This window comes from Meriones unguiculatus, chromosome 7, assembly GCF_030254825.1.
Source record: "Meriones unguiculatus strain TT.TT164.6M chromosome 7, Bangor_MerUng_6.1, whole genome shotgun sequence".
Classification (NCBI taxonomy): domain Eukaryota; kingdom Metazoa; phylum Chordata; class Mammalia; order Rodentia; family Muridae; genus Meriones; species Meriones unguiculatus.
In genome coordinates, this window is record NC_083355.1 from 85,558,421 (window position 1) to 85,575,223 (window position 16,803).

General features: G+C 41.4%; 2 protein-coding genes across 8 annotated transcripts in view; one reads left to right on the forward strand and one right to left on the reverse strand.

Annotated features, from left to right (window-relative positions):
• The window catches only part of LOC132655263 (basic salivary proline-rich protein 1-like), a 61,785-nt gene extending 50,870 nt beyond the window's left edge, over positions 1-10,915 (reverse strand). For 2 of the 3 annotated variants that reach the window (XM_060387748.1, XM_060387747.1), the window contains exon 1: positions 8,815-10,915. In XM_060387748.1, the coding sequence (XP_060243731.1) occupies positions 9,785-10,819 (1,035 nt within the window). In that variant the 5' untranslated portion in view covers positions 10,820-10,915 and the 3' untranslated portion in view covers positions 8,815-9,784. Of the gene's footprint in view, positions 1-7,188 lie in introns of those variants that run through there. The other variant, XM_060387746.1, reaches the window with a different exon arrangement.
• Pals1 (protein associated with LIN7 1, MAGUK p55 family member) overlaps positions 10,221-16,803 on the forward strand; it is a 91,636-nt gene continuing 85,053 nt past the window's right edge. For 2 of the 5 annotated variants that reach the window (XM_021651167.2, XM_021651168.2), the window contains exon 1: positions 10,221-10,359. The gene's annotated coding sequence lies outside the window, so the exon portion shown is untranslated. Of the gene's footprint in view, positions 10,360-12,837; positions 12,949-13,913; positions 14,039-16,803 lie in introns of all 5 variants that reach the window. The other 3 variants (XM_060387740.1, XM_060387741.1, XM_060387742.1) reach the window with 2 other exon arrangements.

Genomic DNA, 16,803 nt, shown 5'->3' on the forward strand with positions numbered 1-16,803 from the left:
CCACTCTTAAATATGACTGGTTATTACCACTAATAAGAGTCCTTCAGAAAGCTGGTATACAGGACCTTAGAAAATAATTCAGAAGATTCTTACTAAGACATTCTTATCAGATGACCAAAGAAAAATGAAAAGCATGTTCACAACATATGCATAAGTTTAAATAACAAGGCTCACAACACAAGTGATCATAGTGATTTGTTCATATTAGAAAAAAACCTTGGAAAAAACCCAATTACCCATCAACAGATGGGTAGTTAAACATATTGTGGTTATGTTCATACAGCAACACCACTTAGCAACAAAAAGAAACAAACTACTAATAAATGCTTCAACATAGCAATCACAGAAACATGTTGAATGAAAGAAGCCAGATAGTAAAATAATATACATGTGATTTAAAAGAAGGTTTGGAAAGATAATTTATAAGCTAGGTCAGTGGCTATCCGGGGCATGGCCAGTTAAGAAGGCAATGACTGCAGAGTGGTACAAAGGAATTTTTGGAAGACACAGAAACATCCTATCATTGAAGTGGCTTTATCTCCATGTAAATATTTGTCAATAAAAATATTTAAAAGTGGGCATGTTTTATTTCATATAAGTTACACCTTGACAAGTTGATTATTAGAAGCTATATATATATATATGTATATATATATATATATATTCACTAAAACAAACAATGAAGTTCTGTAGTTTGGATCTTGAAAGGTCACCAAAGGCCTATGCATTGAAGACTTGGGCCAAGGTTTTAGCATTGTTAGGAGGTAATCAACTTTCAGATAGTGGGGCTTAGTGGAAGAAACTTAGATCATTGAGGGTTGTGGTGGTTTGAATGAGAATTGTCCTCTGCCCTGTATTGGTTGATTGCTTGGCCCCAGTTGATAAAACTGTTTGGGAAAGACTAGGTGTGGACCTTTTGGAGAAGGTTGTTAGTAGGAGCTGGCTTGGAGGTTTCAAAAGTCCAAGTCATTCCCAATTAGCTCTCTCTTTCTCTCTCTCCCCCTCTGTCTCTCTACCCCTCTCTCCCCCCTCCTGCTTGTTGCATTCAGATCAGATATAAGCTCTCAGCTACTGCTCCAGCAACATGCCTACCTACCTGCCTTCTACACTACTCCCTGTCATGATGATCGTGAACTCTAACCCCTTGGAACCATAAGCCAAATTAAATGCTTTCTTTTCTAAGTAGCCTTGATCATGGTGTTTGTCACAGCAATAGAAAAGTAACTAAGATAGGGGTGTGACCTTCAAGAGCACATTATGACTCTATATTCCCTCCCTCCTTTTCTCTTTGCTTCTGGGCCACCATGAAATCAACAGTTACCTCACATGTTTTCTCAGCACTGGTTTTTAAAACAAAACAAAACAAAAAAACTGCTGAAAGGAAAACTTGGGCTAAACTAACCTATTGAAGCTATCGAAAGACTGAAGATGAAGACAAAGGCAACTGAATTTTGAATTTTGGAGTTTAAATGCTTATTTGGACTTATGATACTTTTTGACAAAATGCCATATTGCCATATTTAAGTAATCTGTCATGGGAGTGTGCCATTCCTATATTACTCATGAGAAAGGAATGGGTAAGGATTTTCTGCAAGAATAGTAGACAGTTGGGTGGAGTTTGTGATGGAAGCAGATGATGTAATTTCATGAATCTGAACAAAAAATAGATCGTAATAGTAGTCTGCTATTATTTGATTTTTATCTATGTTATCCTTCTCTCTAGAAGTAAAATGTTCCAAGGTCACAGATAACATGTTTCTTAGGACTGGGGGTACAGCTTAGTGGTAAATTTTGTCAAGCAAGTACCAAGTACAAAAACAAATCAAACCAGATGACCAACCAACCACAACTCCCAAATACAGTCCCAAATACTGGACATTTCTTCAAGGGCAGAGTCTACCCCTTTCCGTTGACTGTGGACAAGAATTACTGACATGAAACTAAGTCATAAAAAAGCCTGTGGTTTCTGTCTTGGTCACTCTCTTGTTCTGGGGTGAGACAGTTGTTGCCACCCAAAGGGAGAGCCAAATGACCAGGAAGCGCCTGTATTAAACAGTCATGAGAATAAGTCGTCTTGAAAGCTACCCTTAAGCCTCAGTCATGACTCCAGATGACGCCTGTCTTAGCTGCCACCCTGATTTATAACCTCAGGAGAAGCCATAAACCAGAGTCACTCAATAAAATTGCTTCCGGTTTCCTGACGCACACAAACAAATTACATTTGTATACAATCGTGAATCACAAAAATCTATCCCTAATTTTACTGCCAGAACCTGTCCTGTCTATATTTTATATGTATATTTCAGGTGTTTTATGAAATAATGCTAGTTGAAGTTTTAACACCCTCGTAGCTACCTATCTCCATGTCTTCATTAAAGCAAATTCATGCACTTTATCAAGATTTTCTGTGTATTCATACATATATACATGCATATATAATCTACAGGGAGGGAAAAAAAAATCACATTTTCATTGCTGTTACCAAGTTGTTCTCAGCTCTCCAGTGCCCTCACCTAAGATGAAAGGGCTGAGAGACTGGTCTGCTTTCCTGCCTTAAAATGTTATCCAGGGGCCATGGGGCCTAAAAGCTTTCTCAAAGACCTTGTTTAGTTAAGGCCTAGCAGGAGCTACACATTGTTTACATCTACTTGATTTAAACAGTCTAAAGTCCCAAGCATGCTTTGAAACATTCCTCTGAAAATTACTCAAGAAAGAGGAAGGAGTGTCCTTTCCCCTGGGTGGTTTAGGGTAAGCTCTGTAGGGAACCACTTGGAGGCTCCTGGTCTCCCACTCCACCAACACACCTTGAGTGACAGCACTACTGCAGTTCTTCTGGAGTCTCACGGGAAGGTTAGGGCTTCCTGTGAGAGTTCTGTAAAGTCTACTATATCAGCTTCCACTGGGAAATTTTAACAAGTTCTAGGTAAATTTGCTTCTTATACCTGATCTACAATTTCCATCAAAAATTCACAGCTTGACTTCCCCTACTCTGTTTCCTGGCAGCAGAGTTGACACAGCTACTGAAACTTCACACTGTAAGCCTTTAGCGCTATTATATATTAGAAACAAGAAACTTGCATAAGTTCTGGAGCTAAAGTTAAGTGCAAGCAACTAGTCATCTATTCTGTCTTTGGAAGGGACTCTTTGATTTCTAATTCTTGGCTATAACAATTAAAAAAGGAATTATAGTAGCTTTAGTAACCCATGAAGCATAGCAATGATGCAGGAAAGTACAAATAGTTTTCTTTATTTGCACTGTTTACCCTATCTACCTCTTGCCACTTAGATGGAAGAAACAGATAAAAGCCATCACCCTCAAGCAGAAAGGGCTGAGAGACTGTTCTGCTTTCCTGCCCTTGCTTAAAATATTACCCAGGAGCTATGGGGTAAATAAAAATGAGGCCATCATTTTCTTATGAAATAAGATGATCATAAGCAAACATGACAAAACTGAAGTTTGTCTTTGACTCATCTTTATTCTACCTACTCATATCTATGTCATCCATTATCTAGTCAGCAAATATTTATTAGGTACTCCCTTGTATCGGATTCTGTAATAGACGTCTCTACAAGTCTAGTTTGGGAAGACAATAGAATAAACAGTACATTAGGTGGTGAATAAGGATACTGAGAACTGGAGTAGTGGGGATACTAACAAGGGAGTACTTGCAGACAGAGCATGGAAGATGTGGCTATTTATCCAGCGTGTACCAGACCTCACTGAGAACATCTGAAATGAGACCTAAATGAAGTAAAGCAGGCATGTGGAGACTACTTCAAGCACAAAAAACATCAAACGCAAAGGCTTTGAAACAGAATCTGCTGGAACAGGAGGAGCAACAATAGCAGGGTTTGATGTGAAATGAGAAAGGGAAACTGTAGTAAGAGCCGAGGTCGGGAAAATAAAGACCATGTTGACCCAGAGAGTACTGAAGCAGAGTGACTTGACTTCATCCTTATTTAGCTTTCTGGCGGCTCTACTAAAAAGAGAAAATACTGATGGGAAGAAGGTTACTGTGATAATGCAGGCAAAAGGACATTAGGATTGGCAACACCAGGGTTGGAACCTAGATAGCTTTCAAAAATTATTTGCTTATTTGTTTATGTGCATGCTGCCCTTGCATATATGTGGCAGTGAACGTGTGATGGTCTGGGGACAACATTGTGGTACCTGGTACTCTCCCTCCACAGATCCCAGAGATTAAACTCAGCCTGACAAGCTTGGTAGCATACACTTTCATGCCCTGAGCCATCTTCCTATCCTGATATTTGCCGAAGGTAAATATAACAATCTCATAGCAGATTTTATATACAATGTGGAAGAATGCCTGAACAAATAAAAACAAAATAAAATAATTTTCACATTAAATTTTCAATGTTTGTTATGGTATCAACTGAAGATTCTGAGCTGTCAATTGAATATATGATTTTGCAGCTTAGGGCAGAACTCCAGACTACAGATAGTTTTGAAGTCTAGAGGTTTAGTGTGTTTAGATAGAATCTAAAGCCATGGGACCAGATGAAATCATCAAAGGAGTTAATAAAAAAAACCACAATGATAGGGCCAGGGATGCAGCTCAATGGTAGAGCAATTGCCTATTGAGCATGGCCTTGTCTTTTGATTTTCAGCAACATATAGAACATGATGCTAACAATAAAAACAAATAATTCAGTGTCTGGGCACTGCTCTAAGCACTTTACGTATATAAATTCACTTAATCTTCATAGCCAGTATAAGATGCCTGCTTTTTCACTTTCGTTTTATAAATGAGTAAGCTAAACCTCAGAGAAATTAAATGACTTTCTTCTGATTGGATGGAGAGTACTACAGCTGTGATGCAAATCCAGAGAGAAGTGAACTGTTCAATGTCAGAACTCTAGGACACCCCAAAACTTAACATTTGAGGAGACAAAGAGCAAGCCACAAAGGAGGTGTCAATGAGACAGGAAGAAAGAACTATGTTGAAAGTGTAGAGAATTCTTGGTATTGGAAGCAGAAGCAAGAAAGGGGAAGGGCAATGTCACTGTTTGGAAAGCATGGCAAACGTGCAATACATGATACCACTGTGGCTTTAAGGCCTACCCCCTTCAGAGATCAGTCTGCAGACATGGCTACCCACCTAAGTTCAGGGGAAAGTATTACTGGAATGCCAAGGCTAACACAAAAGACTACCTGGGTTGGGCAAACAAGACACCTAAAGTTTGTCTCTCAGATTCAGATATGGGGTTTGTGAAGGAAGAAAGCACCCAGCTATTGTAACATTCAGTTCCTCTTGAAGATTTTTTTTTAATTTATTTTATGTGCATATTGGTGAGGCCAGAGGAGATCTTCGGATTCCCTGACAGTCAGGTTACAGACACTTATGTGCCACCACTTGGGTGCTAGGAACTGAACCCAGGTCCCCTTCAAGAGCAGCAAACACTCTTTACCACTTACCTTTCCAGTCCCCTAGAAAATATTCCTTTTTGTAGCTTCCAATAACCCAGTCCAGACAGTTTTCCAAACATTTCCTCCCAAATGAACACCCATGCTAGGTACTTTTGCCTTGCTTCCCTAGTTGCTTAGGTTCCCTGTTTGTAGGCTCCACTCTAATAAAAGGATAATCAATCACTATTAGTGTGAAGAAATGGAACAGCTGCTACTCTCAAAATATGGGAGATCCCTTTATGAAGTACAGTAAAATTTTATTATTTTACATCCTAAAGGTAGTTTCCTTTTTTAAAAAGAGAAAACTATGGAAAATATGAAATCTATTCTTGGACGAATAGAACCTTTTCAGAACCCCCATATCACACTAATTCTAATTACGGGCCTTTCAAGCAAAAAAAAAAAAAAAGTGTAGCTGTAAGAGTGGAAAGCATAAAAAGTTGCAGGCAAAACTTTTGGAGTTTTATGAAGTAGATGATGTGTGGCAAGCCTTCCTGGACTTAAATTTTCTCATTTGTAATACAAGATATTTGTGTTTCCGATTTTATGGCCAGCAGCTTCTGCAAGTGGAGTCAGGTGGATAGTACGGGAGGTAAGACAATGTAACATTCATCCTAAAATAAAATATATAAAACAGTAATTGGTAAATCATTTAAAACCTGCTGTTTGGAGAGTTGTTGGTCCTTGTCAGAATGCAGTCCACCTGCTGAGTCACCCTGGCAAATTTGTAACTAAAGAGTGTGGATGAATAGAGAAAGGCAAACTATCAAATCAAGTGTAAGAAGGAGCATACTAAGTACCCTTCTTCCTTCTTCATCTTGATATCTGCTCATATCATCTGCCAATGTGTTAAATTAGTAAAATGCCATGCTATTTTAAATTTGGAAGAACATATAAACATTGTATTTTAGCTACTTGTAAAAAATCTAAAATCTCATAGTGACCATGGACACTATGTCTTCTTTTTATTCTAGTAAAAGAGACTTTCAGAACTGAATTAGCTGCCTAAGCACTCTTTTTTTTCTGAAACAGGTTCTTAATATATAGCCAAGGCTGGACTTGAGCCTGCAGCTCTTAGCCTTCCTAGTATAATGATTATAGGCTTTTAATTGTATGAAGTATATATAATGTAATTTTAAAAACAGAAACCGAGTGAGACAGAAGTTACAAATTTGATTCTAAGATAAAAACATTAAGCAGTTGCTATAATGTGAACGAGAAGTCCCGCTGTCTGTAACTGGCATCGACTCATTGATTGTAGCTCAGTGTCATTCAATTGTCCTTAGAAATGTCTACTCTCTAGTACTGAACACGCCTCTGTAATAAGCATTGTGCTGTAGGAAATGAAACAGCTGATAGACTCCATCCTGAAGGAGTTTACAGTAGATGGGGAAAGAGGCAAGAGAAGTACAAACAGTGAGAAAGTAGGGAACGTGAAATTAAGGTATCAAAGAAGTTCATGTCAGGAGCAAACTGGGGGTGGGGACAGAGAAAAAAAATAACACAGTCGGAATACTTGGAATAATGGGAAAGAAGGTTGGAGTTGAGATTCTAATTAAAGGCTACAAAATTTGTTAGATTAGAAAAGTAAGTTCAAGAAATCTATTGTATAAAATATTAACTATAGCTAATAATGTATAGCATACTTAACAGCAGTACATTTTAAGGTTCTCACCACAAAAATAATGTTAATTAGCTCAATTTAGCCATTCTATAAATATATACATACTTGAAAACATGTTATACATCACAAATATATGCCATTTTCACAAATTAAAATTTTAATTAAATTTAAAATAAAAAAATAGACATTGCACATCACTTTTCACCACTGTGTTATAGTAACAGAGAAACACAGGAAAAGGGCTTGTTTTGGCTCAAGGTTTCAGACCGTCGCTACTTCTCACCCTTGCTTGTTGGCCCACACTCATGAATGTGGGAACGTGCAGTGGAGCAAAGCAGCCCCATCCCATGCATGACAGGAGAGAAAGAGAGGCTGGGTGTGGGAACAAGAGAGTCTCCAAAGGTAATGCACAGTAACTTCTCCCAACTGCACCTCCTCATAGCCCATTCAACATGTCCTGTTCATTGGATGGATTAATCCACCGGTGAAGTTGACATCCTCTCAAGGTTGGGAATTTGAGGGCACCACTGAGGCAGACTGTTCTTTTGGGTAAGAGATTTTATCAGGAGACCCATTAACATTATGGACGGACAGACAACACCCTGGAAGGGGCTCAGAGAAGTCAGGCTCCAAGCTATAGATAGGCAGACAGCATGACAGGAGCTCTGATAAGAGTTCAGGCACAGGAGGCACAGTGGGGGGTCCTTTCTTGTAGGTCTTAGGCAGTTAGGCTGTCTGGTAGTTAGGAGGGGAGGGCTCCTGCATTCCAGGGAGGGAATTAGTGACTCAGAGCATGTGGGGGAAGAGGGAGAGAGCACATTTAGTTAAGATATACCCACTGTATCAGTGGTTCTCTGTTGTCTGGCACTTCCTTGAGGAAATGGGAATTGAATTAAGACATTCGCTTTTCTCTTGCAATCAGGGCACCTGGGGAGTCTGTTAGGCAAAGGTAGGGAGCTTGCTATTTCCTTTACAAGGGTGTGAGAGGGAAGGCTACCACAGGTAGGTGTGACCTTAGATTAGTCCTTAGCTCAAAACCTAACACTCTCATGATCCAATCCTCTGTTAATTGTGCCAAAAAGCTGTGAACCAAGCCTTTAACATATGACCCTTTGTGGGGGGGGGGTCACATCATATGCAAAACACAATGGACATAAGGCATTTGTCTAAGTTTGAATGACAAGCACACAGGGAATAGAAAGTCTGGTATCTAGGCTATCAGTCATTCATTACACTTTCACTCATACATTTCTTAGGGGCCCTGTAGCAAGCTGAGAGCATTTAGTTAAATAAAGTATGCTCCATGAAAAATTTTATTGTGGAGAGAGGAAGTAGGTAAACTTGGAGCTTAGAAAATTTTCTGATGAAGATATATTTGCAACTGAATTTCAAAAAAGCGAGTCAGATCTGTTCTTAAAGTGATAGTAAATTTTTATAACTTTTCCTTATTAATTTCCCAATTAAATTTATTTGCATGAAAAATATCAGCTACTAGTTTAGCTCATGTTCATATGTGAATGTCGTGAAGAGGTCTTAGTAACACATGGCGTAAACCTTCTACTCTCAGTCGGGAGTGGTGGTGCACACCTTTGATCCCAGCAGAGCCAGGCAGATCTCTGTGAGTTTGAGGCCAGTGTGATCTACAAAGGGAGTCTAGGACAGACAACGCGACACAGAGAACCCCTGTCTCGAAAAAAGAAACAAAACAAGAACCAAACCCTTCTATTCTCAAACCCATTTTGACTGAAGTGTAATTCCGTACCTGCTTCAAACAGCTTTCATGCCTGGCGTGGTGGTAGCTAACAGTTTCTAGGCATTCTGTAGACAGTTTACTTGCAGTTCAGAAATTCTCACTTCATTGTGGAGAATATGAATTAAGACAGTTCAGTCAGATAGATTTGGAAGTTGTCCATCTGTACTCAAAGTCCACTGAGAAACGTTTGACAGAAGGAAAGAGGTCTTTAGTGGTATGTAATAGAGTTCTGTCCTTGGCTCTATCTTTCTAAGCACTAGTCAACAACTTTAAATACTTAAATAAGATTTGAGGATTTGAGGTTGATGATCTAGGAAGTGTAGGATCCAAAAATATGTTGAGTACCTGAACTGCTGGTTTGCTTAATTCAGAGGACATAGGGTTTCCTGGGAACACCAACAACCTGTAAGACGAAAAGGGTAAGGATGTGAAAAGATGAGAGGGGCCTGGGTATACTGGGAACGATACTTAAAAACCACGGTGGGAGGAAATAGCGACACGACAACTCGCAAGTAAGGCACTGAGGGACAGTTGTCTATGCCTATGCCCCTGGAGAAAGCTCAGCAGACTGAAGCAATGGATTTTGGTCCAACAGAAGAGATTTCTGGATAGAACATATTTCTCTCTGGTCCTAGTCCAGTCCTTCGTGGACTCACTTTCATAACACTTTGGTGCCCCCCACCTTTTCAGATGGTGCCACAGGCCTGCCCTGACAGCACAGTCTCGCGCTGGCAATGGCCTACGTAAAGTCCAAATCTTCTCCAGAGAATTCTGTGACGACAGCTGTGGCTCTTGCCGTTCTCCATGGTTTTCAGAAACCAGTGTTCTGCGGAATCGGGCAATTGTGTGGTACTTTACACACACCCAGGGGTTTGCGTCACGGTTGGGTTTTTGTTGTTTGTTTGTTTAAGTGAGTGTTAGCATTTTTGACGTGCCTGACAGGACAACAGGAATCTCTTCAGAGGGACCCGGATTTTCCTCAGGAGATGACTGCTCGCCTGGCGCAGAGAGGCCGCGGACCGTCGAGCGTCTGCCGCCTCAGGGGGGCTCGGCGACCCCACTCCGGCGGGGGCGGCGGGCCGAGGTGACTCGGCGGTCGGAGCGAGCGCTCCGCAATTCCGAGGCGCCCGAGTGCGCGCGGCCGAGCGCGGGAGTGGGGCGGGGGGGACGGAGCGGACCAATGAGCGGGCCCCGTCTCCGCGCGGGCTCGGGATTGGACGGTGCGTTCCGGCCCTCTCGCGGGGCCGTGGGCGGGCCCGGCGCGCCGGGAGTCGCGGGGGCGCGTGCGCGGGCTCGCGTCAGCCGCGGGGGCCGGTCTCGCGCGGTCTCGAGGCGGAGTCGCTGGCGACGGCGGCGACGGAGGAGGCTGGCGGTGGGCAGGGGGCGGGGCCTCGGGGGTTCCGAGGCTCGGCTGTGGCGAGCGGGGGGAAACGCCGGGAGTTTCTGGCTTCTTTATCCGGTGCCTCGAGGGCGGCCCGCCGGAGCGCTGTCGCCCGGGCCGGCGCGGAGGAGCGACGGAGGGGCGAGCGGAGCGGCCGCCGCAGGGGCGCGGAGGTAAGGGACGGACCGGGGGCGGCGGGGCCGGGGCGATCTTCATCAACAGGTTCCCCGGGAGCGCGGCTGGCGGGGGGGAGGGGCGGCGAGGCTGGCACCGCCGGCCCCGACCCGCGGCCCCGCGAGGGCCCCTTCGGGGACCCCACCCCCGCCTCACACCTCCCCTCCAGGCCGAGCCCGGCGCGGCCGTGCCAGCCCGATCTTTGTCCCTCGGAGGGACGCCGTCTGCGCCGTGCCCCGGGCCGTCCCGCCGGAGTTGCGGGGGGCGCGGCGGGGAGCCGCCTGGTCGCGCCCCGGCCCGGGGACTCCCCTCTCCCCGCCCCCTCCTTTCCTGGGCCCGGTTGGAGGGACCGGCCTGGGGAGCGCTCTCCCGGGGAAGGCGGAATGCAGCCGGCGCTCCCGTGCCTGACTCAGCGCCTGGTGTCCTGCTAACTGGCTGCGTTCTTCGGACAAACAGCATCTGCTTCCTTGTGGCCGCGGCTCAAGGAACCCCGGTGCCCGTGGTGCTCTCCTGGGAGCCACCGCGGAGGGTTCGAGTTGAACTTTGAAGCCTGTAAAAATGCCCGTAAATTGAACTTTCAATGAATGCCGCTCGGAACGATCCTTAGGGCGCATTATGTAACCTACCGAGGCTAGCTCACCTTCTGTCCAGCTGGTTGACACACAGTCATGTGTGTGGAATTTAGTTTCGCTCGAGAAGTTTTCCAAGATATTTCACTCGGAAAGTAAGACAGTAGCTAGGAGGGTTTTGTGGGGTTTTTTTTGTTTTTGTTTTTGTTTTTGTTTTTTTTTTTAGAAGTGGTATGTTGTGTCTTTAGAGTTTTAAGGGTTTAGATATGTAAAGCCAGTGTGCCAAGCATTCTAAAGTTTTGATTTAGCGGGCAGGGTGAAAGGTGTTTCTGGTTTTAATGAGGCACTATCATGTTTTAATGATAGTATTCTAATTATCCTTTTAAATTATGCCAGAAATTAATAACCTGTTAAATTTTGCAACAGGAACAAATTATGTGATGTGTTGATGTCTTTGAAGTATAAATATTGGTGGTAAGGAAATTATTAAATACCGAAGAAAGGGTATCTTCAAGAAAGAAGATGAGCCATTTTTCATAGGATTCCTGTGGAGACGATTTCTTTTTTTAAAAGTCATTCTAAACTGTTGCAGCAGGCTAACATTAAAATGTAAAGAGTTTAATAGATAAAGCAGACAAAAATATGAAGAGATTCATAATCTTTTTTAAATTGAGTAGAATTTGCCACAAAGCGACTAAAAGTCATCACCTTGAATTTGGCAAATAAAGGTGGATTGATAGTGCTAAATTGTGTGAGAATGTTAAAATTGGTGAGAGGCTTAATATAATTCTACCTGAGTGTGATCCAAAGCGGTACAGTGGTTTAGCTATGCATATTGTCTTCTAAATTGTGATAAAAAAAAAGATTTTTATTTCAGATGACATATGCTTGTGTAGGGGGTTCATTTACACTTGAGTGCCTGTGCCAGTGGAAGCCAAAGGCATTGAATGCCCCTAGACCTGGAGTTACAGATTCTAGTGAGCTACTGTGGGTGCTGGGAACGGAACTTGGGTCCTCTGCAAGAACAGTGTGTGTTCTCTTAACTGCCGAGCCCTCCCTCTAGCCTCCTGTACTGTGATCTGAGTAAAAGTCTCAGGCTCACTCTCCCTAATTCCCCACCAGTGAAAGCCAGAAGTCAGATCTGCTGTCTGTCTTGACGTGTCCAAAATCCTACCTTTCTTTAATATGCTGTGTAAACCAGAGTTGTAAGCCACTGTTTGGAGTTCTCTTCCGTTGAGGTCGATCCTAAGACATGTGCACTACATGCATTAATAAACTCACGTAATTGAGGATGACCGCCTTGAAGTCTGTTGATCATATGTTAATCACAACTACAAAATGCCTTCACACTAATATCTACACTCAATTTTGACCGAAGTGAGCGTGGTGGGCTAGTTAACACATATTTAACTGTCATGGCACTTAGGCTTCTAAAAAATTCAAGATGATAGTATTTAGCCTATTCTTGTAATTTTTCCACAGGTAAGATTCATGTTTTAATGTATGCTACAATCAACAGTATGTTAGAAATGTTCTTGGGGGGGGAAATCTCGTTGCATAGAGATACCGAAAAATTTGGTCTGATTTATGTATGAGTACATTAATGTGTCCTATTTCTCTGATGTTTTCCTGATTTCAGAGTGTTTGGGAAAAGTAGTACCTTGACATACATGTTTTCAAGTATAATTTGTCTGTTATACACGTACCAAATTACAGGACCATTAGGTTGGAAATAATCTTGTTGTGTATGTGGTCAAACCTGTTCATTTTCCAGGGACAGGAACGTGAGGCTTGTGGAAAAGTGCTAGGGAGTGGTGGTGATTTCGCACTAAATGCAGCACACTTGCCTCGGTGTTGCACTTTTGATGCTGTTATCACTGTACGTTTCTGCTCCCTTCTCCTCCCCAGGATCTTGCTTTGTACGTTCTGTCAAGCTGGCTTACAAGCTGATGGTGTAACCCAGACTGGCCCCAAGCTCCTTATTCTCTTGTTGAGGCCTCCCAAGTACTGGCATCACAGGTATGTGCCACCACACCCAGCCTCTCACTCTAGTGGTTAAATAAATCAGTAAGTTACTTTCTCCACATCATATAAATAACTGGCAGGGTTGTGCATTGTCCTGTCCTCCCACATCCTTCTTCTGCCTATTTTGTTTTGTTTTTAATAACCATACCAATTTGTTCCTTTTCTGAAGATTTGTTTTTCCAATACTTCAAACAGTGCTTAATGACTATCCTGTGTGTCTCGGAAAACCGTGTGGTTTCCCAAAATGTGATCACCTGCAAAAGGAACTGCTGGCAATGGGTTGCTGAGCATTTTCAACTTGACTGGTTACAGCCAGTTTATCCTTTAAGGGCAAGGTTTTTTTGTTTTGTTTTGTTTTGTTTTGTTTCCCTGTATCTAGTCTGTGAGTGGAAGTGATTTTTCATCTATGCCCATGGTTAACATTGTCAGATTCTAAATTTTCTGACCATTTGGATGAGAAATATTGTATTTGTTTCCTTTCTTTAAAAAAAAATTAAAATTTTATATATTGGCACATCAAGAAACAGAACAGTTTCATGTGCCATCCTTTTTTGAAGTCAGCCTTCCCCCAACCTTTTTACTCCTGATTTCCCTTCCTGTACTTTTTCATTTCATTTTAATCATAGCAAAATTGTACACTTTCTCCCATTCATATGAACTTTTTATAGTTTCTTAAATCCTCTTGTGAAAGGTGCCCACATGGAACACAGAGACACACGGAATCTATGCTCTTTGGGAAAGGTGTGGCTTGAGGGGTTGAGTGCTGTTAGGAAACCCATGTTCGTCCTGCTTGAACTGTAGATTGTCCTTACTCCACAGGCTTGTGCACTGCCTTAGACACCTGCTTTTGTCAGCACCAACTTTGGCTTGTCAGCCCTCCCGGCTTTCTGCATTCTATTCTTTTCATCCCTTTCACTGTTTTCTTGAGGGCCTGTTCTCACTCAGGCCATGTCTGGCAGGTCTACGTAAAGGCGTGGAATACTTCATGCATTTGCATACCGTCCTGTGTTCGTGCCCCGTGAACCTTTGTCTTGCCGGTATTGGTTTATATGCTGCTGAAGCAAGCACCGTCTCTGCTTTCCTGGTATGTTTTAGATTCATCCATGCTGAGCATATCCACAGTTCCTACCCATTTATTGCTGAACCTGGTATTCTGTTGTATGAATGTACCATTTGTTTATCCCTTCACCAGCTGAAGGACATTTAAGTTATTTTCAGGCTTTTTGTGATTATAAAGTTGCATAAATCTGTGTGAATAGGTTTTTTTTTGTTGTTTTTTTTTTTTTAGTGTGAGCTTCTCTTCCTTACTCTATGGTAGGTACTGACAAATGGTAATCCTGAGTCACATGAGCAAATGTGAGCCTAGCTGTATTTAAAATGAAATAAAACAGCAGCAAAATAAAAACAAAACTGGTCTTCGGTAGGCAAAACAGTAGCCCTTGAAGATACTCTAATGATTAGAGCCTGTGAATATATTTGGTTATGTGTCAGTTTAATTAGGTGGTTAATCAGCTGTGTTTAGACTATGGAGTTATTCAGGTGGGCCTAATTATCATGGGTCTTTAAAAGGAGAAAGAGGAAGGATGGAATCAGGGGGAAAAAATGCAACAGTAGAAACAGCTTCTAGATGAAGAAAAGCTGGTGTATTTGAAGATGGAAGAAAGGAAGCCCCAAGCAGAGGAATGTACTTGGTTTCCAGAAGGTAGGAAATGGATTAGCCTTTGGCACCAGCAGCTCTGATAACACTTTAATTTTAGCCCAGGAAACCTGTCAGCCTTCTAATTTATGGAATTAAAAATCCTTAAGTATGTGTTGCTTTAAAGGCTATTGTGTTTGTAGTACTTTGTTGGAGCTGCCCAGGAACCTAGTACACTTGAGAAATTATCTTCAAAGTAGCTGAACCACTTTGTATTCCCTCCAGTAATGCATGAGAGTTCCTGTAGCTTTACATGCTTATCAGCCCTTGGTACAATCAGTCTTTTTCATTTTAGCCATTCTAATAGGCATTAGAATAGTATGTCATTGTATTTTTAAAATTACAGTTCCCTTATAACTGTATAACTGTAATATAAATGGTGTTGACTATTATTTTATGTGCTTATTTGCACTCTTTGTAAAGCAACTGAATTCTTCGTCCGTTTTTGTCATTTTTTTTTAATTTTTTTTCCTTTTTAGACAGTGTCTTACTGTGTTGTCCAGACTGTTCTTGAAGTTTTGATCCTCTTGCCTCAGCCTCCTCGGTAGCTGGGACCATTGCCAGCTTGCCATTTTCTTATTGTTGAGTTTTGAGAGACTCAGGTATGTACTTTAACTGCTGAGATACACCCCCAGGCCAAGTTTTGATAGTCCTTTTTCTTTTGTCAGATAAGTAATTTGCCAAGGTTTTTCCCTATTAACCCTTTCATCTTCATAACTGTCATTTGAAGTGTTGACATTGTAAACTTTGATGAAGTCCAAATGAGCAATTTCTTATTTTATGGATCTGATCTGTGATGCTGTATCTGAGGAAATCTCCCTGACCCAGGCTTACTGGGATCCTTTTTTACTTTTTCCCACAAGTTATATGTTTTTACATTTCACACTTAGATTTGTGTTCTGTTGCATTAATTTTTATATAAAATGAAAGGTCTTAAGTAGTTACATTTCTTTGTCTTGGTAGTTCATGACAGTTGGAAAGACTTCTTATTGAAATGCCCCATGTTTTTTTTAAAACAACATAACATTGATATGTTCTATTTATCTATTTATTTTTACTAATAATGCATTGTCTTGGTTATTGTGTAATAAACATGTCTTAGTAAACGGTGATGTGACTATTCCAAGTATTCTTTTCAAGTTCATTGTGGTTATTTTAGTTCCATTACTTTTCCATATAATACCTAAAATCAGGTTGTTAATAGCACCAAAAATACCATGTTGGCATTTTGATTAGGATTGATTTATCTGTAGCTCAACCTGGAATCTTGATGATCATCTTGTTGTTGTTTTTTTTTTTTTAACTTATATTTAATTTTGTGATACTAACGATTGAAACTGGGGTCTTGAGTACCTGGGCAAGTGCTCTGCCACTAAACTGTATCTTGAGCCTGTATCTAGTAATTTATAATACAACATTTTGCCTCATTTATTTTGATCTTTGATTTTCTTCATGACAGTTTTAAAGTTTTCAGTATCTAGATCCTACAGATTATTAGGTCTTTAAGTATCTCAGTCTTTTTGTTTTATTATAAATGGCAAAATGGTAATTAAAAGTAGTTTCTGATACATGATTAATATGTAGAAATTCAATTAATTTGTATAAGTTGATTTTATATTTTATGTTTGCTCATCCTTTGAGAAAGGGTCTCACTGTACAGCATAAGCTGCTCTTGAACTAATAAAAATTCTGCCTCAGCTTCTGAAGTGCTAAAGACTATAGGCATGCGTCATTGCGGCACTACCCCCACTCGCTCTTTCTTGATGCAGTGTTTTGCTGCTTTTACCTTGACTGACCTTGAAATGCTAAGTTCAGGTGATCCTCCTGCCTCAGTCTCTCAGGTGGCTGGGATTGTTAAGTATTTGCGGCCTTTCTTCGTATACTAACTTTCTAAAGTTAAAACAAGATTTATTTTATTTTGTATGTACGAGTGGTTGGCTTGAATGTATGTCTGTGCACTAAGTGTGTACCTGATTATGTCAGAAAATATTATCAGATCCCAATGGGGAAAAAAAAAAAAGAATATCAGATCCCCTGAAACTGGAGTTACAGACAGTCACCATGTAGTGCCGGTACTCAAACCTGGTTCCTCTGCGAAAGCAGCATGTGTTCCTAATTGCTAAGCCATCTCTCCAGCCCTTGATTTCTTTTTT